This window comes from Berghia stephanieae, chromosome 1 (assembly GCF_034508935.2).
Source record: "Berghia stephanieae isolate SIO BIC M18660-M18661 chromosome 1, UCSD_Bste_1.3, whole genome shotgun sequence".
Classification (NCBI taxonomy): domain Eukaryota; kingdom Metazoa; phylum Mollusca; class Gastropoda; order Nudibranchia; family Aeolidiidae; genus Berghia; species Berghia stephanieae.
This window is the reverse complement of record NC_088360.1, coordinates 19,388,723-19,415,915: the sequence shown is the minus strand read 5'-3', so window position 1 is coordinate 19,415,915 and position 27,193 is coordinate 19,388,723. Positions and strand designations below refer to the sequence as shown.

General features: G+C 36.9%; 2 protein-coding genes across 2 annotated transcripts in view; both read left to right on the top strand.

Moving 5' to 3' along the window:
* Nucleotides 1-23,770, top strand: part of LOC144970019 (muscarinic acetylcholine receptor M5-like) — a 286,770-nt gene extending 263,000 nt beyond the window's left edge. Inside the window, exon 5 of the mRNA XM_078909194.1 lies at nucleotides 23,394-23,770. Coding sequence (XP_078765320.1) covers nucleotides 23,394-23,569 — 176 coding nt within the window. The 3' untranslated portion in view covers nucleotides 23,570-23,770. The remainder of the gene's footprint in view (nucleotides 1-23,393) is intronic.
* The window catches only part of LOC144970012 (cap-specific mRNA (nucleoside-2'-O-)-methyltransferase 1-like), a 425,811-nt gene that overhangs the window by 240,565 nt on the left and 158,053 nt on the right, over nucleotides 1-27,193 (top strand). The gene's annotated exons all lie outside the window — the stretch shown is intronic.

The window sequence follows — 27,193 nt, the reverse complement described above, 5'->3', positions numbered from 1 at the left end:
TAGTGTCGAACCCATTCAACCTCAAATGCGGCTGCTTCCTCTTTTATTTCAAGTGCCTGAAACCCCCCGGGGCCATCTTGTCATTTCTCGTAGTCATCTAAAGTCCGCCGAGAAGTTCTTGATCTGTGCCTCTAGTGATATGCGTCTCTGTTCGGTCTCTGAAATCGGAAATGGCCAATTTCTTTGACCAATCTGTGTGGAAGACCCCGCTTCTTCGCGAGTAATGATGTGTGATCGCCTCCCCGTAATCGCTTGGGGACAGACAACAGGTTATAATGATCTTGCCACTTCTTGGTTTTCGTTTCGTTTCTTTTATTTTCTGTTCTGTTCTTTATTTTCATTTTTATTCTTAATTTTATTTTGTCTGTTAAAAAACAGGAGCGGGGGATTTAGTCAAATTTTGAAATAAGTGAGCCGAATTTACGTAATCACCTTTTTATAATCATTAACTTCAAAATCATTATCAGTATTATTATCATGTAAAAATATTATTACAAGTGATGTCTCCAATAAACTATAATAGTCGATTACACAATGCTCGTAACCTACATTGTAGACATTGGCAAGCACCTTACCCAATCAAAGTGTGTTTCGTTTGTGTTCCGATAAGACATTTTACTTTGTTGTCATCGATTTAAAGAGCAAGCCTTTTCCTTTTGTTGCAATGGTATTATCTATATATGTCTACGAAAATATAATAAAATCTAAAATGCAATGTATACTTAGGGACAAGTTTAAAGTTTATTGTAAATATCTCAAATCCTGTTTGAATGTTTCATTGTCCTGTAAAACATCGTTAAAGCGTTATTTACGTTGTTGTCACGTGATCTTAGATCTATTAGTAAATAGATCATCATCATCATCATCATCATCATCATCATCATCATCATCATCATCATCATCGTCGTCATCATCATCATCATCATCATCACAATCATCATCGCTAATATAATTATCTATAACTCACATGCGACAGATTAAAATATACTATATAATTTACACTTATCTTTATATAAATCTGATAACCGAATGCAATGGTGGACTTGATCTAACATTATCATACCCTTGTGTTTTGATAAAAATCCGATTTTTACTGTATCTAGCGCAATATAGAAAATTCCGACGCGTCCCTTTCACTTTCATTCTTTGTGAAATAAAACCCACAGCAGTTTAAGAATTTCCCCCTCAGGCATCCAGTTGTTAGCCAAAAATAGATTTTGACACATAAATTGTGCTTTTTAAAAAAATTTAGCTTTTATATAGCACAATATCAACTTAATGTGCTCAAAGCGCTTTACAAGGGGTCCCTGGCCAACAGCAACATTTAACACGTAGGACGGTACATGACGCCTGTTATGCGATATTACAATTTATTTTCGGACAGAGACAACGCTGTTAACGGCCAGGTACTCATTTTACACCTAAATACGGTGAGAGAATGTGAGTAAAGAGCCTTTTCCAAGGACTCAACTATGCGCCGAGCGCGAGGCTCGACCCCAGGACCTTCCGATCCGAAGCAAGTGTGATGCCACTAGACCACATAGCCGCACATAAGATTTTTCCCTCCTCAGGCATCCCGTTTTTAGCCCAAAATAGATTTTGACACATAATGTTATCCTGACCGCTGTGATAATTATTAACATGTCAAATTGTTAAATTCGAGAACTAATCATTGTAAAAAAGAATACATTTTGAAAAGATATAATATTGGTTGAGGTTACCGGCGGGATTTTTTGATAATAAGATTGTTGAACTACTGAAATGAAATTTTACATAATATATATTATTATATGACTGATAGTCTTCAAACGGTTAGTAAGTCGGGACAATTTAAATGAAGAAAATTGAATTTATAATATAGATATTATGCGCTTGGCTAAGGAGTTCACAACATTGCCATCCGGAAGTATAACGGACCAACACACAAAACTTTGTGTAACTATGATCGTTTATAGTCAGGTTAATACAGTTTAGTGAGAATTACTCATAAATTATGCGGATGGCAAAAAACAATAACAAAGACATGAGTGACGTCAACTTCGAACTATCTATAGCTAGATATTAGAAAATTAAGCCAACTTTTTTTTGTTGAATTTATTAGGATGAAGAATATGGAATCACGAGGAGGCTAAAACGTAACGTACATGACATGTATCTCTATTTTAACTTTAAAATTTATTTTTCGACATTTGGTTTACCCCGACATAATACCGTGTTGTGGCGACAGGTCGCATATATTTAATAATTTGCCAAGATTGACTTTTACTGTTAATCGGAAAGTCAGCTTCCTTATCAGTCGGTTTATCTCTGCGACCAGAATCCGTTTGTTGGTATCGCAAAAAGTATCACATTTCGAAAATATCGACTGGTGTTTACATTTCGGTCTAATTGAAACACTGGCCCGAATGACTTAGACACACTGAGTGATGGATTGGTATCGGAAAATCGAGTTAACATTACTGCAACCACTTGATTACCATAACAACCGATATTTCCCAGCACGCCACATTCTGTATCCGTTACTTTGATCGGCTCATTTGCATATTTATTTGGGAATGAATATGTTACAACTCATTGTGCTGTGTGTGACCTAATTTCTCTCTCAGGCATTTGTTATGATGGCAGAGAAAACACTGATTAATTCTATATTATAATAATATCCTCTTTTTCGCATCATTTTCTTTTCTTTCTTATTTTAAGCTTAAATTTTGCATACTGGACACAAGGAGAATGAAACCAGCCGATGTCAGACAACCGTATCTGAGTATTATGTGTACAAATATGCAGGTCAGACATCTGAACGCAATTATGGGCCTAGTGTAACATTGTTGTAATGGACAATATTTTGCGTCATGTTATTTTTAGATTTCCATTGCAACAATGAGTCCATAATAAATTGGGTTATCAGACCTGGGAATAAGAGTACGTCGCTTAGTATTGTTCCTGCTATTTTGCTTTTATAGCCGATTGTGATCCATGTGGCAAGAGTAAATTCTAAGACAATACAAAGACGATTCAAGTACAAATATTTGAAAAAAAAAACAAAACAAACAAGCTGGGTCCTGATCTCCGACCGAATCTTGATCTCGAAAAACGATCTAACAGAGCGGTGTGTCTTTTTTACGAAACCCGACGAAACCCGACAAAGTTATGTGAAGTAGGTAGCAGTGGGGAGTGAACCTGGGACTGGATTTCGGTGGGTTTCGTAAAAAAAGACACACCCCTAACAGAGGAGGGTCTTAAAACGGGAGAAATATTGTCATGAAAATATCGGTATCGCTCGATTCAACGTGATAGTCGAATATTATGAATCGTTTTTATCATAAAAACTATCGCAAACTAAAACAGATGAAAATAGGTCTGTGTTTGAAGATGCCATGTTTTATAGGATGCCGCTTTTTATTCTCTCCGTCAGTAATATATGACCAAGCTCTCCGACAAAGAGGCCAGGACTATACTGTTACGGCACCTCCTCCTGGTCACAAAAAGGACGCTGTACAATTGACGCTATCCACACCTACATTTATGCCGTTTAGAAAAGCGTCCCTCTTCTTCTTCTTCTTCTTCTTCTTCTTCTTCTTCTTCTTCTTCTACTTCTACTTCTTCTTCTTCTTCTTCTACTTCTTCTTCTTCTTCTTCTTCTTCTTTCTTCTCTTCTTCTTCTTCTTCTTCTTCTTCTTCTTCTTCTTCTTCTTCTTCTTCTTCTTGTGGAAACCTCCAATATTTTCGAGGATCCCTCCACAGTTTGTAGGGTTTTACATTGTAAACTTGTTAAAACTCTGCACATAATACTAATAAAAAGTACATAAATTATTTTTTGTTAATGGGTATATCAAATTATTAAGGAGCAGGCACCGGTTTATGATAAAAAACTGAACAAGTGAGTATGAAAGGTCAGGTGCCAGACAACGCTTTTAACAGTCAGGTACCCATTTCACAAAGAACTGAACAAGTGTGACTGAAAGGTGCCAGACAAAGCAAGAAAGAAAAATACAAGAAAAAATTACAGTTTGTATTTTTCTTGTATTTTTTTTCGTATTTTTTTTTCTTGTATTTTTCTTTCTTGCTTTGTCTGGTACCTTTCATATACACTTGTTCAGTTCTTTGTCTTACATTGGTGCCTGTTCCGTAATTTTTTTACACCTGAGCGCGGTGAGAGCATGTGAGTAAAGAGCCTTCTCCAATGACTTTAACTATGCGCCACTCACTCACGGCGGGACACGATCCAAAGAGATTCCGATCCGAGGGCGAGTGTCATACGACAAGACCACAACGCAGCCGTTCAATAATAACACCAGATTGAGCTGGTGGGTCACTAAAGCCATATGCCACTCTGCTGTGTTATGTTTTAAATAACAATGGTCAGATAGAATTGAAGCTTTTATTTTAAGTGTGGCGATGTGGTCTAGTGGTATGACACTCGCTATAGGATCGGAAGGTCCTGGCTTCGAACCTCGTTCGGTACATAGTTGAGTCCTTGGAAAAGACTCTTTGCTCACATTCTCTCACCGTACTCAGGTGTAAAATGAGTACCTGGCCGTTACCAGCGTTGTCTCTGTCGAAAAAAAAATGTATTATGTGTCGTTCTTTATGTTACGTGTTAGTGTTGGTCAGGGACCCGTTGTAAAGCGCTTTGAGCACGTTTAGTGGATATTGCGCTATATTAAAGCTTAATTTTATTTTTATTTTTTTATTTTCATTTAATCAGCGGACACAGACGATGTGGACGTTTCGAGTTTCCCCTTGTTTGTCACAAAACACGATGAATGAAACTAAAACATCTTTCTGTCTTCGTTAATCAAATCGAGGATTCCATTCCATGTGACTATTTATTGCTATCCATCTATTTCTTCGAGCTTCAAGCAGCAACTTGTGCGTTATGTTTTGATCAGCTGACTGTCAACAATTCTTTAAATCATAATACAGAGCCTGGGGATACCCTCATAGTCTCCATCGGGATTTGAAAACGAGACCACAAATGTGACTTGATCAAAATGCAGTGTCAGTTTGCCTTAAGACGTAGTTGCTACAGAATCGGAAAGTTGCCTGACGGAATTTTCACATAGTCTGCTCTACAATGACAAAAAAACTTTTCTTGTTTGTTTTGTTTATAAGGGTATTTATATAAAGCTCAATTTAGAATTTAGAAGAATTTAGAGAATTATCATATTTTCTTAAAGTACGGAATCCCAAAATGTAATATTCTTGATCAACCTCTTTACAATTTATTCTTTTTTGGTAGAGGGGGGGGGGGGGGTGGTGAGTATTTGGCTTGCCTCGACAAAATACACTATTCTGGCGACGCCTCACATTCATTCATCGACATATTTGAAGTAAACAAAGATTTCCTACCAAAACGATAAACGGCGTTTTTTTTTTTTTTTTTCCAATTTACGACAGTAATCTAAAACGTCAGATTTCATTCATTGTTCTCTCTATATATATTTATTCTTTATTTTTCGTTTCTTCTTATTTCTCGTCTTTAATTTTGAATAATCAGAAGCTCAGCCGATAATGGCTTCCAGGGATCATCTGCCTATCTCATCTTTAAATTGATACCTCACGCAACAGGGTTGAGGCGCGCTCGTGTCCTTACCTACTGCCCGTGCATATCTCGTAGTGGATAATAAGGCACGTAGAAAGGCGAGAAGGCTCCCTCCCCCCCCCAACTTGAACTCATAGACAAGAAGGTCGTTTTTTTTCTTCTTCTTCTTCTTATATACATGGTTTAGATTGTCTTCCAATCTACAGCCTCCCCCCCCCCCCCCCAACTGGCACTCAAAGTCAAGAAGGTTGGTTTTTTTTTCTTCTTCTTATATACATGGTCGTTTAGATAGTCTTCCAATCTATAACCCCCCCCCCCCCCCCCCCTCAAAAAAAAAAAAAAGAAAAAAAAAGAAATAAGAATAGAATAAAATGAAAAAATTCAATTGGAGTGGAGTTTGGAATTGAATTTTCAAGTTAGCTATGAGAAAATCTACCCTGCACTAGGGGTAATATCTACCCTGCACTAGGGGTAATATCTACCCTACACTAGGGGTAATATCTACCCTGCACTAGGGGTAATATCAACCCTGCACTAGGGGTAATATCTACCCTGCACAAGGGGTAATATCAACCCTGCACTAGGGGTAATATCTACCCTGCACTAGGGGTAATATCTACCCTGCACTAGGGGTAATATCTACCCTGCACTAGGGGTAATAGGGGTACCGATAATCCATTGGATAGAGCGCTTGCTTAACAAGAATATGAGGGACTGATATCGATTTCGGTTGTAGTCGAGTCTTGGGGGGCGGGGGGAGGGGGGAGGGGAGAGGGGGTTACCTTCTGTCCATCCAGCGATTTTGGATAGCTGGGACTGTTAGATCTAGTGGAAAGTACTTTGTAGTAGATAAGCCTAATTTTCTTTGACTGCGCGAACTCCCTGGTTTGAAAGAGGACGAGAGACGAATGCGCACAACCAACATGACGTTCTCTCTCTAATAACTTTTCCGCCGATGACGTCACAGACTATGGGTGACGTCCAATCAAGAGACGCTACTCTTCCGCTAATCTCATTCCCTATATGAAGGAAGACTCAACATTTTAAATATTTGTCTTTCCATAGTTCGCCTGTAAACTAGTTAATAACATATCGTATCATGCCATTGGTTAAAGGCTCATGAGAGTAAACAAGCAGATAGTAAAAAAAAAAAATTATTTAACGCAGAGATCAATTAATGAACGCATTCCATAGTAATTATGATATAGGCAATAATCGATTTTTTAAAATAATAAATAATCTTGGGGGTCAAACTTGTTCAGTATAATCGTAGCCATCGTAAAGTTATAGCCTGACACTGACCAAAAAATGACGTCAAAATGCCAGTCTTTGGCCACAAAAGAAAACAAATCATGAGTTGTATTTAATAGTTCAACCAATGAAATAACTTGTTCCATGAGCTGTACTAACGAGCTGCTCACTTGACGCTACACAAACCTAAAAATATGAGGTCAAACTGCCAGTCCTAGAGGGTTCTTGTGTCAGGCTATTTAGATAGTTCAAAGATGACGTCACTCAGGTCTTTGTTATTGTTTTTTGCCATCCGCGTTTATGAGTAATGCTCACTGAACGGTATCAACTTGACTATAAACGTTCATGGATACACACAGTTTTATGTGTTGGTCCGTTATACTTCCTGATGGCAATGTTATGAGCTTCTAAGCCAAGCGCATACTATCTATATGTTAACGATGGCTACGGTATAATCCATGTTGACTTTTTGCCACCGAGCACAGGAATACTGGCAAATCTGAAAATTATATAGCTATTTTTTTACAGATTGATATAGATACGCCTAACTTGTAAACCTTTTGTTAAAGAATTAAGGACAATTCTATCACTCGTTGGCTCATATGATTATATATATAAAACCTGCAAGGGCAGCAGCCTCTTATGGTTCTCACACTACTATGTTATGGCGATCGACCCAATCAGCAAAGTCCGGTCCGCATTCGTGCACCGTCGCAAACCCGCCGGGTAGCATCGTCACAACACACCGTTCGACTAGATACTCTGCCGTCTCAAGGCCGTACCGATATATTGATAAGTCGTTTGACTATGGGAATTGACATCTGCCCGCCCAGTTGCAAGATTCATTTGCGTGCACCTACAGACTGAACTACCGGAATTATTGTGATCGTTGATGGCTCAAAATATTCGTATCAATCTGTGCCAATTTCCACAATACAGTAGTAGTAGTAGTAGTAGTAGTAGTAGTAGTAGTAGTAGTAGTAGTAGTAGTAGTAGTAGTAGTAGTAGTAGTAGTAGTAGTAGTAATAGTAGTTGTAGTAGTAGTAGTAGTAGTAGTAGTAGTAGTAGTAGTAGTAGTAGTAGTAGTAGTAGTAGTAGTAGTAGTAGTAGTAGTAGTAATAGTAGCTAGAGAAAGTAGTAGTAGTAGTAGTAGTAGTAGTAGTAGTAGTAGTAGTAGTAGTAGTAGTAGTAGTAGTAGTATAGAAATGCTTTAATATGTTATAAATGGAACAAAACTGACGTCACTCAGCTCTGTTATTGTTTTTAGACAGCCATTTAATGATTAGTTCACACTAAACTCTATAAATCAGACCATAAACATGAAAGGAAACACATAGTTCTGGGTGTTGGTACGTTTTATTCGACTGTCGAATGTTGTGAGTATTTCAACTATACGCATAGCATCAATAAAGTGCAGAATAAAATTATAAAACAAACATCCATTACTCATTATACCCGATCAATTAAAAGAAATCTTAAAATCGAAAATTCATATATTTTGGATTTTTCTACACTGTTTTTTTCTTTAAATCTTCCCTCATAAGTAAACACTTGTTATTCTGTGATCCTGTTGAGAGAGAGGAATTTAATGAAGATTTTCTCACCTAATCATCTCACTAATTTGTGATAACCTGAGGGGTTGAGACAAAGATTTCGCCAGGATAAGCTACATCAAAGATGCTGCGTTTATTATATCCGTCTTATGTGGAGGGACAGAGAGAGAGAGAGAGAGAGAGAGAGAGAGAGAGAGAGAGAGAGAGAGAGAGAGAGAGAGGAGAGAGAGAGAAAGAGAGAGGGGGGTGGAAAGAAAGAAAGAAAGAGTGAGTGGTGAGGAGAGGGGGAAAAAGAGAGCGAGCCAGAGAGAGAGAGAGAGAGAGAGAGAGAGAGAGAGAGAGAGAGAGAGGGAGAAGAGAGGGAGGAGAAAGAAAGAGAGAGAATGGGAAGAAGGAAAGAGAGAGATTGCGTGAGGTTTGTTTTTTAGTTTACTATTATTATTATTATTGTTATTATTATTATTATTATTATTATTATTATTATTATTATTATTATTATTATTATTATTATTATTATTATTATTATTATTATTATTATTATTATATTATTATTATTACTATTATTATTATTATTGTCATTACTATTATTATTATTTTATTATTATTATATTATTATTATTATTATTTTATATTATTATTTATTATTATTATTATTATTATTATTATTATTATTATTTTATTATTATTATACATTATTATTATTGTTGTTGTTGTTGTTATTTCAACACTTCCTCGTGTTGGAGAAGGTGAGAAAGGGAAGAATGTTGATCGATACCATCAGAAAGAAACAGTTACGGTTTCTGGGACATGTGTGGAGAAGAGACGGAATAGAAAAGTTGGTAATATCTGGGATGATTGAAGGAAAGAGAGCTAGAGGAAGACAAAGAATGACATATTTAAATTAAGAATGGCCAAAAGTGATTTTAAAAAATAACACAGATTTCATGCACACCGCAGAGGATCGTGATTCGTGGAGACAGCTGACCGGCAACGTGCTCAAGAGTACAAGCCACGATGGATGATGATAGTCATCATCATTATTATTATTATTATTATTATTATTATTATTATTATTATTATTATTATCATCATCATCATCATCATCATCATCATTTATTATTATTATTATTATAGGAGTATTATTATTATTATTATTATTATATTATTATTATTATTATTATTATTTATTATTATTATTATTTATTATTATTATTATATATTATATATATTATCATCATCATCATCATCATCATCATCATCATCATCATCATCATCATCATTTATTACTTTTGGTAATGATTCTGTTAAGAATTTCAAAGCGAAATCTCTTGTTAATCTTCGTTAAAGCAAAAGGTAGGAAATAGAGTAAAGAGGATTAGATCTAGACATTTTGTAAATCAACAATAAATATCGATCTAAAGAAAAAAGATGGCAAATCTATGGCTAGTCGCATGATTTTATAACTAAAAGCTAGACGACAGGATTTAACTTTGGTTTTTCTTTTTTTGTGGTGCTTTTTGTTAAAGAAAAGATGACATTTTAGCATGATTTTCCCGTTCATTCTAATGTGGCATTGGTTTGCCGTTCGTCTGAATGTTGAGTTATTGCTATGTGGTGATTTATAGAGTGGTAGCAATTAAGGGTACCTCTATGAAATAAGATGCATTTTATATTATGTGAACATTATTCATTATATAATAATAATAATAATAATAATAATAATAATAAAATAATAATAATAATAATATAATAATAATAATATAATAATAATATAATAATAATAATAATAATAATAATAATAATAATAATAATAATAATAATAATAATAATAATAAAATAATAATAATATAATAATAATAATAATAATAATAATAATAATAATATAATAATAATAATAATAATAATAATAATAATAATAATAATAATAATAATAATAATAATAATAATAATAATAATAATAATAATAATAAAATAATAATAATAATATAATAATAATAATAATAAATAATAATAATAATAATAATATAATAATAATAATAATATAATAATAATAATAATAATATAAATAATAATAATAATAATAATAATAATAATAATAATAATAATAATAATAATAATAATATAATAATAATAATAAATAATAATAATAATAATAATAATAATAATAATGATATACTCCTTCAGGTCCTAGGTTTTGAGAGTTTTTGCCAAGATGAGAGTCATTTAGAGTGACCGACATTCGAAGGACACGTTTTTTCTGGCCATAATAATTTTTTAATTCCTGTCTTTCCAGAGCAAGTAATTAAGTAGTTAAGATTTTCGCGTAGACATTCCGGCTTGAGCGGCTATGAGGTCTAGTTGTATGACAATCGCTTTCGGATCGGAAGGTCCTGCGTTCGAGCCTCGCGCTCGGCGCATAGTTGAGTCCTTGGAAAAGGCTCTTTACTCACATTCTCTCACCGTACTCAGGTGTAAAATGAGTACCTGGTCGTTAACAGCGTTGTCTTTGTCCGAAAAATTGTAAACTCGCCTAACAGGCGTCCTGTCCCGTTCTACATGTTAAATGTTGCTGTTGACCAGGGACCCCTTGTAAAGCGTTTTGAGCACATTTCAGTGGATATTGCGCCATATAAAGCTCAATTTTTTTTGTAATTTTATGTCTGTAACATTTATTTGACTTTTCACCTCATCACTATTAAATGACTATAGTCATGGCTGAACAAATTTAATCATCACAGAATAGCTGTAGCAATCAATGACTTGGAGAATTATTTCTTAAATAGAGTGAAGTCTCCACTGTCAGAACCTTCATTTTGTCTAAGAGATTAAACGGACAATGAAAACAGACGGTAAGGGGGAGATAAAAGTGATTGACAAGTAAGTAAATACTTCCACGTTGTCTATGTCTAGCTTGGAAACGCTTTGATGATGGGTTGTGTGATTATAGATTAACAGGTGCACAATGAATGGCATAGGAAAAAAAAAGGGGTGGGGTGGGGTGGGGTGGGGAATGGGGGGGGGGGGGGGTGTCAGAAATGGCATAGGAGGGGGGGGGTCAGAAATACTCTTCAACAGTCGTAACGTCACTTCCTTCCTAATGACGCATGGTAACTTAGTAACACTGGCTCTAAACTATCGGAGCAATGGCGGACGCCCGTATGAAATATTTCTCCGGCGAGCATAAAAGCGTATCCAGAGGAAAAAAAAACCCATAAATTTGATAATGTTTTGACTTTTACACATTCTGATCACAAGCCATATGAAAAGTTCTAGCCAGCATGAAGAATAAAAAGTAATGATTTTCTTTGTTTAGAACCAAGATGGCCGCCGTTGCCGGGCGGTGTGACATCAGACTACTCAATCCAATTGAAGGCAGCGGTTTGTTGTGGTGTCTATTTCTAAAGGTAATCTCCCATTTACCCCGGCATTATACGGTGCAAATGAAAGCGCACCCGAGTGCACTTCGGTGTCAGCACCGTTAGTGCATTAATTTGTAATTCCTCAAATTGGTAGATCAATAGCACATTTGTAACTCGTTATGATGCCACTAAGTCAACATTTTCAACACCGAATAACGGTTGACATCTAAGTCAACAAGTTTACCTTTCGTGTTATTACGGAATGGAAATGGCTCGATATTAGATTGCCATTTATTTAAGCAATAGAGGTAATAAGGTTTAAGCATATTATCATTATCATCGGCATCCAGAATGCGACCTTTCATATTACCTTCATCATCATCCATCGTGGCTTGCGCTCTTGAGCACGTTGCCGGTCAACTGTCTCCACGAAGCACGATCCTCTGCGGTGCGCATGAAATCTGTGTTACTTTTAAAGTCACATTTAGCCATTCTTAGGTTATTTAGATAAGTCACTCTTTGTCTTCCTCTAGCTCTCTTTCCTTCGATCATCCCAGATGTTACCAACTTACCTTACTTGACATCAAAGAACGAAGCAATGCGTTGATGATGGCTATACTATATGTATCATAAAATATAAGCACATTATCATTATCAACGTTGCTGGAAATAAGTCTATAGAGAATACAAAATTTTCGCGGCGGTGATGGGGGTTTGAACCCGCGACCTTACTGCTACGACAACTCCGCCTGGCCGGTGAGAGCGTGACTCTACCGTATGAGCTATCCAAGATCCGGTGAAATACGACCTGGAGGACGAATAGACTCTCCGTAAAGCAAATATTTCAGGCTGTAATGAAAAATGTTGTTTTACAACATACATCACCAATTTGGAGCAGCTCTTGCCGACAAGGTATTTGGTGTACCCATTAGTTACGATTATGCCTTACTCTGATGAAAACACATTTAAAAAATTTTGACCAGGAAACTCGTCCTTTGAATAATACCTATAGATTTAAATGACCCCCACCCCCATCTTGTCAATATCTCTCAAACCTGGGACTTCATGGATGTTCCAGGTTCGAGTTTTTGGACAGATGAGGGGCGTTTTAATCCATCGATGTTTGAAGGACGAGTTTTCTGGACAATTAAAAACATTTTTTAAAATGCGATCTTTTTGAGTACAGCAGTATTACCAGCTTACACGGAAATAGAATTAATGGTCAAAGATAAGAAAGAGAAGAGTGTTTCACTCCAGTGTTACCTTGACCTGACGGCTGGTAATGAGCACAGTTTAAAATGAATGCATTTTAGATCTATGGGGCAGCGTGGCTCACCGGTACGGTCTTTGCTTCGTGCCCAAAAGTTACCGGGTTCGATCACCCGCCGCTGCGCTGTGTGGCCTTGAGCAAGTCATCTCGCCCTTGCTCAATTCGCGGTGCTGCACTGATCATGCGGCTGACGCCTGGGTTATTCCAGTCTTCCCTTTGAATGGACTCTAGAGACATATTTCCCCTATGGGATGAATAAAGGGAATTTATTTTATTTTATTTTTATTTATTTAGATACGGATCCAGTGCACTGAGGTGAACAGACTCCTCAAATCTTAGTTCTTTCTGGCGTGGTGTCCGATCTTGTGCCATCCATTTTTAATCAGATCTTCATATAATTCAACATTGCTCAATGAGCTTACCGAGTTCTGAGACGGGAACATGTATTCGTACTGGAAAATACATGCAGACATTCATTTATTCTGGTTTTAATAAAAGCGACAAAAATGTAACACAAAGGGTAGAGCACAAAGGAAATATCAGAAAGCGCTGGCCACAACAAAACGTCTTTTTCTCATTTTGGTCATAAATCTTTAACTTCAAATATCGGTGAATTAAGTAAATCTTCAGCTTGCCGCATATTTGAAATTTTGTTTTGCAGCGCCTGTAACATATTTAGGTAATACCATTAAAAGGAAGAAAAGGGGGAAGTCAAAATTCTAGAATTACAATTAAAGCAACCAAGAAAAGTAAGACAAAGGGGGATTGATTCAAATAAGGAACAGGTGTACACCCCAAGAGTATATACCATCTATGTACTTAGTTTGAGATCACATAAAAGTCTCCTCCAGACACCAGCACATGACCCCACTAAGAGGAACACATTTAAAGATTTCCAAGATGTGTGCAAAACAAAAATATAAGACCATCAATAAATAAGAGAGGGGTGATGCACAAGGAAAAAATATCACCCTCCAAAACTAAAACTTTTTTTACATTTGACTGTTTCCAAGACAAGAACAGAAAGCATGTCATAAAACAGATGTAGGGGGATAAATGACACAACAAGGGATCCCTGCCCATCATTGGGATGTCAAAAGATCCCACCCAGTGAAACTGAGATTTGAGAAGTATCGACGTGCACTTATTTGAAGGTCTGATAACCCAATTCCTTATGGGCTCATTTTTGTAATGGAAATCTAAAATTAATGACGCAAAATATTGTTCATTACAACAATGTTAAATTAAACTAGGCCCATAAATGGGTTCGGGTGTCAGACCTGCATAATATGTACACGTCGGAATGTATGGATATTGAGGGTTGTCTTAATTTTTAAAAAATACTGCCAAATTTTTAAAAGGCGTTTCGTCAGGGCGAAGCGGTCTTTACAAAGACCTAATTTTGTGTAAAAATTACAGACTGTAAAAGAGAATGCCATTCATTTGGATGCAAGGAAAGGAATTCATTACAGCTGGTCTGGCATTTTGATCAAAGACACACAAAATCCCGTATTCTCTCTTCGACTTCATCTCTGCTTCCAATGAGATATTCAGATTAAATACACACGAGGCTGAAATTTTAATATTGTATTCCCGGCTTAGCTGTGCTTGGAATATTTCTGGGTTTGACTTCGGGACGAAATTCAATCAACAGGCGGAATATCAAGAACTTTGGGATTAAACATGCATTAAATGGTACTTTCTACATCATTATTATCATGGGGAATTTCAATTGCTTGTTCTTGTGCATTCCTCTCTATTTCCTCTCTCTCTCTCTCTCTCTCTCTCTCTCTCTCTCTCTCTCTCTCTCTCTCTCTCTCTCTCTCTCTCTCTGTCTCTCTCTCTCTCTCTCTCTCTCTCTCTCTCTCTCTCTCTCTCTCTCTGTCTCCCAGTCCGTAAACGTTTATAGTCTGTGAGGATATAGTCTGAACTAGTCACCTCATTGGTAATCAAAGAAAAACTTCACAGGAAAATATATGCACGAACTTGAACATTTGTGTGGTGGCAAAGTCCTGAAATTTGGCACTCGATCGACCAGCCCAAAACAAACATTTAAAGCATAAAATAAAACTCACCTGGGCTTGTTTCTTCATCAGATGATGAATCTTTGTCTTCGATTCTTGAAGAAAAGTAATCATTTATCATTTCTTGGTGAGCGGCATTGTCTGTTTTGTTAAGATTTAGCAAGAGTGCAATGGAAGAATCGTCGAAGAACGCCATGATTGTTGTGGTTAGTGGTTGTTGTTTACCGTAGAAACACTAAAGGTTGAGATACTAAAAAAGCCTATGTAAAAAGTAAAATTTGTAAATATACATAAATCATTTTTAAAATATACGTATGAGGGTTTGATTTTTTTAATGAGTCGTTTTTAGGTTGAAAATAGCTGTTTTTGCTCTATTTTCAGCCCTTTTAAGGACACCAAATTTGTATTTACGGATCGGTGAACCGTGCCTAGGTTTACGGTATGCGCAGTACAACACAAAGAAAGATAACCATGCGCACAAGGCAATAATCAAGAGAAGAAAGAATTTCCTTTTCATTGATGTGCGATAGTCGAGGCTTCAGACCGGCGAAGAGGCAAATATTTTCAGTACAAGGAGGTCGGTTCAAACCCATCCTCCGCATCAACTTGGATGGAAATTTGTCAATGTTTATCGACACCCACGTCATATAAATATTAAAATAAAAATATTTATGGCTTATTATCATGCAAATGCTTTCACACACTTATAGATCGATAATCAGAGATAATCTTGAGTGAAAAAACTCAATTTTGATAGTTTACCCCAAATTCATCTATTTTAGCCTGTTACGGCTTTTCGTGTCTTGCGTCTTATACCCGATTTTGCTGGGCCACCACACATTTGTTTGTATACAATGTTATGTAGATACTAATAATATCCATACATCGATTCGATCTGCTCTTTTTGTTTGTATTAGTTATTATACATTTATATGTGCGGCTATGTGGTCTTGTGGGATGACACTCGCTTTCGGATCAGAAGGTCCAGGGTTCGAGCCTCGCGCTCGGCGCCTAGTTGAGTACTTTGAGAAGGCTCTTTACTCACATTCTCTGACCGCACTCAGGTGTAATATGAGTACCTGGTCGTTAACAAGGTTGTCTGTGTCCGAAAAATTGTAATATCGCCCAACAGGCGTCATGTCCCGTCCTACATGTTAAATGCTGCTGTTGACCAGGGACCCCTTGTAAAGCGCTTTGAGCACATTTAGTGGATATTGCGCTATATAAAGCTCAATTTTGTTTTACTAATAATATACATACATCGATTCGATCTGTTCTTTTTGTTTGTATTTGTTTTTATACATTTATATTTGTAAAAACAACAGGGTATTTAAACATCTTTTGACCAAAGTAACACTTAATGATTATGATTACGTTTTAAAAAAATAACAACAAAGTGTCCAATGAATTCAGTCCTTCCTTTATCTTATGTCTTTGTCTTTTATGATTCCAAAACCTGCCACAGTTGTAGGTGAATTATGCTAGACTAAAATTTTGACCGGAAACCTCGCCCTTTAAATATCGATCGATTAAAATTACCCTCACCTTGTCAAACCACATGATGATGATGATGATGATGATGATGATGATGATGATGATGATGATGATGTTGATGATGATGATGATGATGACGATGATGATGGTGATGATGTTGTTGTTGATGCCGGGTTTTTTTTTTACGATAACTACTATGTTACTAGTGTGCATCTTGTGTGAGTGTGTCTATGTCAATATTGTTTTGTTATGAATGTGTAACCAAATGACAAATTGCCACTTTTTTGGGGGACAATAAAGATATATTATTATTATTAAAAACTTTGAAATCTGGGACTTCACTTTCCTGTATTTGGGTTTTTAAAATTGGAATTTTGGGTAATCTTAGACTAAACCCTTTCCTTTATCTGGGTTTTTAAAATTGGAATTTTTGGGTAATCTTAGACTAAACCCTTTCCTGTATCTGGGTTTTTAAAATTGGAATTGCTTAAGGTAATGCTTAAAATTGTATTTTATAATTAAAGTAGCAAATATCCCCATTATGCCGGAGTTTATCCCGTTTTTATATAGCGGGAAACGGACAATTGCAACTTTGCTTGTTACCCTTTGGATAGAACGCTAGTCTTTCGCAAAGTACTTTTCGTCCGATTTAACAGAACCAGTTACGTACCAATCACTGTTGGGTCGACATGAGGGCCGATAAAAAAAAAAAAAACTCGACTAATAACTCAGCAAAGAGCAGAGTGACGTCCACTTCATTCATTCAATTGTTAGCAAGAACCAGCCACGTTTGTCCGAGTGGGCTTAACTTGAGGATATGTCCAAAAAAAATTTAGCTTTTATATAGCGCAATATCCACTAAACATGCTCAAAGCGATTTACAAGGGGTCCCTGGACAACAGCAACACTTTACATGTAGAACGGGACATGACGCCTGTTAGGCGATATTACAATTTTTCGGACAGAAACAACGTTGTTAACGACCATGTACTCATATTACACCCGAGTACGGTGAGAGAATGTGAGTAAAGAGTTTTTTTTTCCAAGGACTCAACTTTGCACCGAGGGAGGCTTGAACCCAGGACCTTCCGATCCGAAAGCGAGTGTCATACCACTAGACCACATAGCCGCACAACTTGAGGGTATGTCAAAAATCACCATCTTTTGATTGGTCAAAAAATCTACTAGTTAATAATTAGTCTGGATGTGAAGAATGACATGCAAGAGAAAGAATTTTAGCCAATCGCCCGCACAAACCGCTGGACCATAAATCTAGATAATGACAAATGCCATGAGTATTTCTTTTATTTATTTATTTTTTAATCAGCGTGATAAATTTCCCGTTATTATAATATTTGGAACATGCATTATAACATGGATGGCGCTGACATGAATGATTCCCTTTGGAGACTCCAACACTGGGGATTTTGGAGGTGAATGGGTGTTAACATCGCAGGGTTCTCAGAAAAAACCAGAATCTATGTGGATTTTGGAAAATGCATGCAAGCATCTTGGGATATTTGGACATCACATTTTAGCAATAAGATTGGAAAATCTTTGAGTAAACATGTTTACTTGTGTAAACCTGGCAGAAAAGTCGTGATTCGAACATTTTAAATTGATGATGATGATGATGATGATGATGATGATGATGATGATGATGATGATGATGATGATGATGATGATGATGAAAATTCAATGTGTTATGTGGTGAGAATGATTTATGGAGTTTTGCTGAAACAGAAGATTAAAATTTTGGTTTGTGGTTGACTTTTTTATAATTTTTTTTTATCATGATTTTGGAGATGATATAAAGACAAGAGGAGAAGATATTTGTTGCGATTGTAATACGTCTATTAATGATGGATTATAGTTTTGATGGCCATAAATCTAATGACGACATTTATTGCTATGGTAATCATAAATGTGATATATGATGATGATGATGATGATGATGATGATGATGATGATGATGATGATGATGATGATGATGATAATGATGATGAAAACAAAAATGATGTTGATGATAATAAGTTTAATCACAATAAAAGTAGATAGATAAATAGATAGATAGATAGATAGATAGATAGATAGATAGATAGATTGATAGATAGATAGATAGATAGATAGATAGATAGATAGATAGATAGATAGATAGATAGATAGATAGATAGGTAGATAAGTAGAAATTTAGGAATATCGATAGACCGGTAGATATAAACAGATAAATAAATAAAATATAGAATGTTAGATAGGGGTCCTTTAAAAGTTCTTCTAATTGTAAGCAAGAAAGGTTGTGACGATCTTTTGAACTCACAAGGACGCAACTCTTGAAATTGGAAAGTTGTAGATGGAGGCCAAAGACGCGCAAAGATCAAGGAAGCATCCAAGCGAAAGACAATCTCCGACTATCTTGAAAGCTGACTCATGTTATTGATGCATAGGAGCGGAATAAGATAAAGGGTCTCTATCCTTCTGGCTAAGAAATGGAGGAATTAGTGTTTGAAGTGTGTTTACGCCTTAACAACTTTGTTGAATTGGGCAACTAACTACGTGTAAAGTTGTCTGGGGTTTTATTTTTAAACATCTTGTTTCGAATTCTTACACCTTTTTACACCTAGTCGTTTTATCTCGATGTCTAGTCACATTCATTTAATGAAGAGAAAAATAATCATTTGGTTATTAATTCATTTTGTAAAGGCTTTTGAAGTTTTTAAAAACATTTTATGGAAGCGTTAGAATGGCGGATTTAAGATTATCAAGAAATGTATTTCGTTATACGGTGATTTGTGAGAGAAATCTTGCAAGTAGGTAAATTATGACATAGGCGTTGACGGTAGTAGATGATGATGAATATGACGATGATGATGATGATGATGATGATGATGATGATGATGATGATGATGATGAATATGACGATGATGATGATGATGATGATGATGATGATGATGATGATGATGATGATGATGATAATGATGAGGATGGTGACTGTACAAGAGTAGGACAATTAATCACCATCATCATCATCATCATCATCATCATCATCATCATCATCATCATCATCATCATCATCATCATCATCGTCGTCGTCGTCGTCGTCATCGTCATCATCATCATCACGATCACCAGCACCACCATCATCATCATCATCATCATCATCATCATCATCATCATCATCATCATCATCATCGTCATCAAGACTATCATCGGCAGGGTGGGAGGGGGGGGGGCGGAGAGGGATGAGTAGATAAGGAGTTGCACTGATTCCCAGAAGAGCCGCTTTCTTTGTTTCTTTGAGCAAGGAATTTAGCCATTTATGACTCACTATTCAAGGCACAGTGCATTGCATTAAATATTTAATGCTTGGGTTATCACGGCCTTTCTTCTCATGTAGCCCTCAATAAACTCATTATCTATTGTAAATATAAGAATATTTATAATTCATTTTACATGATGTTTTACAGTCCATCATCGTCATCATCATCATCATCATCATCATCATCATCATCATCATCATCATCACCACCACCACCATCCCCATATAATAATAATAATAATAATAATAATAATAATAATAATAATAATAATAATAATAATAATAACAATAATAATAATATAATGTCATTTTAAATAATATAATCATTATTAATGATATTATTGTTATTATACTATTATTATTTGAATGATTTTAAATGAATGTGATAATCCTTTATTAACATAAGAAAAGTAAATAAGAAGAACCCTTCACATTTCCATATGTTTCTGTGTACTTACTGGCCATTCATTTTTTACCGAGTACAAAGCTGTTACCCAATGAACCCCAACTTAACACAACCAACGAATGGTTACATAACGGATATTTCATCATTGAACATGTTTAGACAACGAATTTGAAAACCCATTCGTTTGATTAGACATTGGTTCTTAACAGACTTACATCTAGTCCAGTACTCATTAACATCATATTACGCCCCCCCCCCCCCCCCCCCTTTCTCACTCTTTCTCTCTATCTATCTCTTTCTATCTATCTATCTATCTATCTATCTATCTATCTATCTATCTATCTATCTATCTATCTATCTATCTATCTATCTATCTATAATCTGTCTATTTCCTCCCCCCCCCCCTCTCTCTCTCTCTTTCTCTCTGTTTCATCTTCTCTTTCCTCCTCTCTCTCTCTCTCTCTCTCTCTCTCTCTCTCTCTCTCTCTCTCTGTGTGTGTGTGTGTGTGTGTGTGTGTGTTTATCAATCAAACAATCAATCAATCATTCTTTTTTCTATCTCTCTATGTACAGTTCTAACCGATGGCTAATATTCAGTCTATCTATCCATTAGTCTATTTGCCTATCTAAACATCAATCAACCCATCTACCTTTCTATCAGTAGTATATCCATCTGCGTCCATTAAAAATAATGCCTATGAATCAAGTCACCAGCACTCAACCCCCTCCCTCTCACCCCCCCCCCCCCCCCCAGCCCCCTGTCTCTCTTGAGCGCGCGCGCGTGTATGTAAATGTTCTATACAATCTTCTAAAAGTTTTCTACCCATTCATTCATTTTTAAGATGACCTTATCACTAAAGTTTATATTGTTCTAACCTCCTCCGCACCCCCCCCCCCCCCTTTTTTTTTTCCCATAACGTATTTGCTAAGTTCATTAGGGGTAGGAAAATAAATATTAAAAATATTTTAGCCAGAAAACACGTTCTTCAGTTATTGATCAATCAACATTACTCTCATCTTGTCAAAAAACTCTCAATCCTGAGACTTTCGGAAGTCCCAGGTTTGAGAGGTTTTGACATTTCGATCGATAGATTATCTGAAGGAAAAGTTTTATGGCCAAAAGAATTTTTAACTCTCTCATTACCGATACTTTTCAGCATTTTCCCACAATGGCAGGCTAACACAGCAGAAAAATTGGCTTTTTAAAGACAAAACAAGCTCTCTACAAAACAACTTTATGTTCTTATTAATTAAACAAAGATCATTCTTCAAAGTTTGTTTGATGTACAAAATAAGTTTTAATAAGAAAAATGTATATTGAGTCGTAACAAATGTGACGATTTTGCTGTAGGTGGTAAGGAGAGGGTTAATGCGTTTTGTTGTTTTTGTTCAGCTTACGGCAGCATTCACTATCAAGCCTCTAGAATTTGTATTAGTAGTCTGGTTTTAATGAAAGGAAAATAGCCTCCCAAAGGAGTCTGGACATGGGTCGGAATGTGATCTTTTCCTTGACTTTAAGTCGTTGACCCCTTCTTCCTCCCCCTCCCCCCTCCCCCACCCGACATGGTCACTGTTGTAACAGATTTTGAGTGGGATTGAGATGAACTTGGTGGAGGGAAAAAATAAGAACAGTCATTTTTTTTTCTTCCTCAATTCATACCCTAATCTAATATTAATAGAAAGTTGATATCTCAAATTATAAAAAAATAAATTGAGCTTTTATATAGAGCAACATCCACTTAACGTGCTCAAAGTGCTTTATAGGGATCCCTGGCCAACACGTAACATATAAGACGGGACAACACGCCTGCTAGGCGATATTACATTTTCTTTTCGGACAGAAACAATGCTGTTAATGGCCAGGTACTCATTTTACACCTGAGTACGGTGAGAGAATGAGAGTAATGAGCCTTTTCCAAAGACTCAACTATGCGCCGAGCGAGGATCGAACGCAGGACCTTCCGATCCGAAAGCGAGTGTCATACCACTAGACCACTTAACTGCACAATTATGTTACTTTGAGAAAATATGATGACTTCATTTCCTATGCTTGATTGTATTGTTAAGTAAATCAAGGACCATCACGAGGATGTCTTAATGTGTTTTCGATTTTTTGTTGTTATCCTTTGTCATTTATTTCCCTTTTACTACTTTCTGTTGCTCTTCCCCCCCCCCCCCTCCCCCACACACTCCAATCTAAAATGTGACGTAAATAGAGCTAAGAATCTCTAATTTCACTGTAAGCAATTGTTAAAGGGGGGGGGGGGGGGGGGGGCCGAGTGGTTAAGGCATTGCACTGTGATCCAGAAGGTCCCGGGTTCGAGCCCATCGTTTTTGATGCATTGGGTTTATCTTTAAAAAAAACTCACATTAGCCAGCCGGATATAACGTAACAACACACAAATCTATGTGTAACCTTGTTCGTTTGTAGTTTGATTGCTACATTTTAGCGATAGCTACTCATTAAAGTGGTTGGCTAATAACAATAACGAAGACCCGAGTGACGTCAATTTCGATCTATCTATAGAGAAGTAAATTGTTTTTAAAAAATATTTTGTTGGCGTAAGGTAATTTTTGGAGAAGCCTGTGAAGTTTGCCTATACTATAAGGTAGGGGGCTCAAATTTCGACACTGGCCCTAAAGTCGACACTCTTAGATAGCCTGCGTTCAAACTAGTTTTTCACCTAAGCTTATGTTTTCGGACAACAACCAAAGAACCGGTTTTTAAAAAGCACAATTTGCAGTGAGGTTATGTAGAAAGCTGCACAAATCAGCAACTATGTTAAGGTCTTAATAAAATAAATAAATAAAATTCCCTTTATTCATCCCAAAAGGGAAATTTGTCTTTAGGGTCTATTCCAAGGGAAGACTGGAATAACCCAGGCGTCAGCCGCAGAGCAGTGCCGCAATGTGAGCTAGGGCGAGGTGACTTGCTCAAGGCCACACAACGCACAGCGGCGGGTGATAAAACTCGGTACATTTCGGGTAGGAAGCAAAGACCGTATCACTGAGCCACGCTGCCCCAATAATAACCAAGAATATAACAAAACAATCGGACAACTCTTAACAAGGGGGCGGAGGGGGGAGGGGGAGGGGATGGAGAATCAAACGACTGTCTAGGTTCGTACTGACCAACATCTAATTTTTCTCTTCTTTTTCTTTTCCAATCTTCCAGGTTACTGGTTATGTTACGTCAACAGCACCATCAACCCACTGTGCTATGCTCTGTGCAACGCCAACTTCCGAAGAACTTTCTGGAGAATTCTTACATGCCGGTGCAAACCCAAACGTCCTTCGCTCCACAAGATGGTGATGCCAGCGGCCCACGTCAGCAGCTTGATTCCCCGATGATGGCAATGATGGCAATAATGGCAACGACGATGATGATCATTCATTGTGGTGATGAGATGATTTAGTTATGACTTGAAGAGGTAGAGCCATTGTTGTGTGGTGGTTGAGATGGTGGTGGTGGTGGTCGTGATGCTTTTAGGGTAATTGTGGTAGTGGTGGTGATGATGGTGATAATATGATGGTGATGGAAAAAGAGAAAAAGGGAAGAGGAGTAGGAGGAGGAGGAGGAGGAAGGGGAGAGGAGGAGGAGGTGGGGGAGGAGGAACAGAGAGAGAGGAGTAGGATTGAGATGTGGTGGAGTTAAAGTAAACGTAAAAGTATCAGGAAAATGACGAAGAGGAAGAGAAGGAGGAGGAAAAGAACGAGGAGGAGGATTGAGATGAGGAAGAGGAAAAATAAACGTAAAAGTAGCAGGAAAATGGAGAGAAAAATAAAATGAGTAGATGCGACTCATATATTAAGGGAACAACACAAAACAAACAACGTTTCGGCCCTTGGCCTTCGTCAGGAGACAAAAAAAAACACAAACACAAATATGTGAATTTACATATTAATGTTTGTGTTTTTTGTCTCCTGACGAAGGTCAAAGGCCGAAACGTTGTTTGTTTTGTGTTGTTCCCTTATATATGAGTCACATATACTCACTTTATTTTTCTCTCCATGTTACTGGCTCATTTAGGTACCTCTAGCTTTAGCAGGAAAATGAAGAGGAGGAGGAGGAGGAGGAGGAGGTTAATAATGATAGAATAAGGCGTAGAAGAAAGCGGTTGATAAGTAGATTGATTGGAGGGGTGAAAGAAAGAGTAGAAGGGGTAAGAAGAAGAAGAAGAAGAAGAAGAAGAAGAAGAAGAAGAAGAAGAAGAAGAAGAAGAAGAAGAAGAAGAAGAAGAAGAAATGGAGCACGCAGTTGTGGAAGGGGAAGAGTGTAGATGGTGACGTCAGCCACCCGATGTTCTAGCCACTTGAATGGTTTGTCCAACACGGACGTTCTACGATAATGATTTGAGCATCCCTGGCTAATCCAATCAGGAAGGGGACCACTAACTCGCTCAACGATCGGTGACCTCGTGCATTTATAAATGTTCTCACGTAACAGGGGGGAATTGACTCGATATTCGCCTATTTCATGGAGTATTGACTCACCATGCCTTTACACAGTGAACTGGAAGTGTGTTTAGGCTACATCAGCTTGTGTTATTGAGAGAAAGACTTTTTTGATACTGGATACAAACGTACTAAATGGCCCAGCAGTTCTGATTGTGATGTGGAGAAATCTCCTTATGTCTCTATTTTTTCTATCTATTATTTATTTAATCTATTATTTGATTGGAAAAGATACGGCATTTTAAGGCATTGAATTAAAATGAATATAACAGATGCAATAGAGAAAGAATCAACTAATGTTTTGTGCGGCTATGTGGTCTAGTGGTATGACACTCGCTTTCGGATCGGAAGGTCCTGGGTTCGAGCCTCGCTCGACGCATAGTTGAGTCCTTGGAAAAGACTCTTTACTCACATTCTCTCACCGAACTCAGGTGTAAAATGAGTACCTGGCCGTTAACAGCGTTGTCTTTGTCCGAAAAATTGTAATATCGCCTAACAGGCGTCATGTCTCGTCCTACATGTTAAATGTTGCTGTTGACCAGGGACCCCTTGTAAAGCGCTTTGAGCACGTTAAGTGGATATTGCGCTATATAAAAGCTCAATTTTAATTTAATGCAGAATTCTTTTGGCTTTGAATCATTATTTATGCCGTGATATGAGAAAAAGACGCATAACGGGAAAACCTACTTCTTCAGGAAACGCAAAAAAACTGTTTTAATTAATAACATTGTAACTATTGGCTCAAATCTAAAAGAATTAATAGGCAATTAAAGATAATTTTTTTTTGTTATTTTATTCATGGAACTTGAAAACCAAAATATTTGTATTAACTGTGTAATTCACCAAAAGACCTTTTGCCAAATCCATGATTGAAAATTGATTGACACATGTCTTTGACAGATAGACGCAAAAATATTATGCGTCCATCGCACTTTCGGATGTGTATCCAGTGTGTGACAAACGGACGCATATTGTTTTTGCGTCTGTTTGTCATAGACATGGGCTAATTTAGCGGTAATGTGCATATTGATATACAGTGTCATGTGAGGACGCATATCGCCCAATAGTAAGCTATAATAAGCAAAAACATCATAATCACAGGTCCCTAGAATAATCAGAAGAAACCAATCAAAAACATATAGGATATCAAGCTGAACATGCTTTATTATTTCAGAACGATCGCACCAGTCATGTAAATTTTCATAATATTTTCATTTGCAGTGATTTGATTAGCATTATTTGTATAACTAGTACTCTTTCTCTCCCTCTTTCGTTATAGTTCACTAACACGGAGTTTGCTTTTGTAATCATTGCTAATATTATCACATACATATTATATTCCATCTCTTCTCTTTAGATAATGAATTGAATTATAACTTAGATCATAAATTTGCATGCTCGTACACATTGTTTGGAAGAGCAACGTTTCCAACTAGTCAGTGGGGGATGAAGGGACATTCACTTGTAGGATTTGCAAAGATTTTTACTCGTGGAGCTGGTTGGTAGGTCTATCCAGTACTTTCGTTTATTGGTGGGGGGGGGGGGAGGGGGGCGTCAAACCCACAAGTTGTTTCACGATCTCATCCTTCTTGTAAATCCTACACCCCTGGGTTTTGTACGAAACTTTGGCGTAAAAACATATCCGCGTTTCAGAATGTCACATTCGTTGAAGGTATCTTCTTCAAAGCTATTTGCTGAATTCGGCACAACCAATCTTAGCTAGGTAGGGATCATTGTCAGCTTTGCTCAACAGATAACTACTGACTTCAGAATCCCAGTTGGCAAAGTCATTAAACCTCAACGGCATTGTCTGGCAGCCTGCTTCTACGACACATTCTTCAAATTCATTGAGATCAAAGATTTTGCCGTCTTTCTGTCTCAGAACTCTTTGGATTCCGGCATGGGTGGAGTCAGCTGCCATAAAAGTATGACCAGGCTCGAAATAGTCGATTGTGATGTGGTTGCTTTTGTAGTAGTCTAATTATTTACAAGATGAAGTAACATAGTATAAAGGGTAAATTTATATTTTGGGCGCTACAGTTATCCAGTCAGAGTGTCACAGATTCGGCATCACGCTTATATATTAGGTAAGAAGCTGATGCAAGGTCTTCATCTTTTCGTCCTAAAATTGATTCATTCCATATCACGGCAATGTCCTTTTCACTTTTTTTTTGCAGCCCACTGGTGCAAATGTTTCATTGAATAAGACCAATCTGCTTGTGAAAATGATTCTGTTAAACTGATTCATTCTCGGCAGCAAAATTACTTTTTGCAGATCAGCGGCAAACACTGAATGGGCTGTGTTGGCGTTTTCGTTCTTATCTGCATCCCGTTGATACCTCTTTCTAGCATTTCTGTATCGTGTCCGATGGATGATTATTTCGGCACACGGTTCACACCTTTCTTCACAGTTGCATAGTTGTTTGTGCAATAAGAAGGACTTACATTTTTTCACATTCTTCTTGACCAAGTACAGCTTGTGAGATGTTAAGTTCTTTAAATGTAGAATAGTAGAGTTTC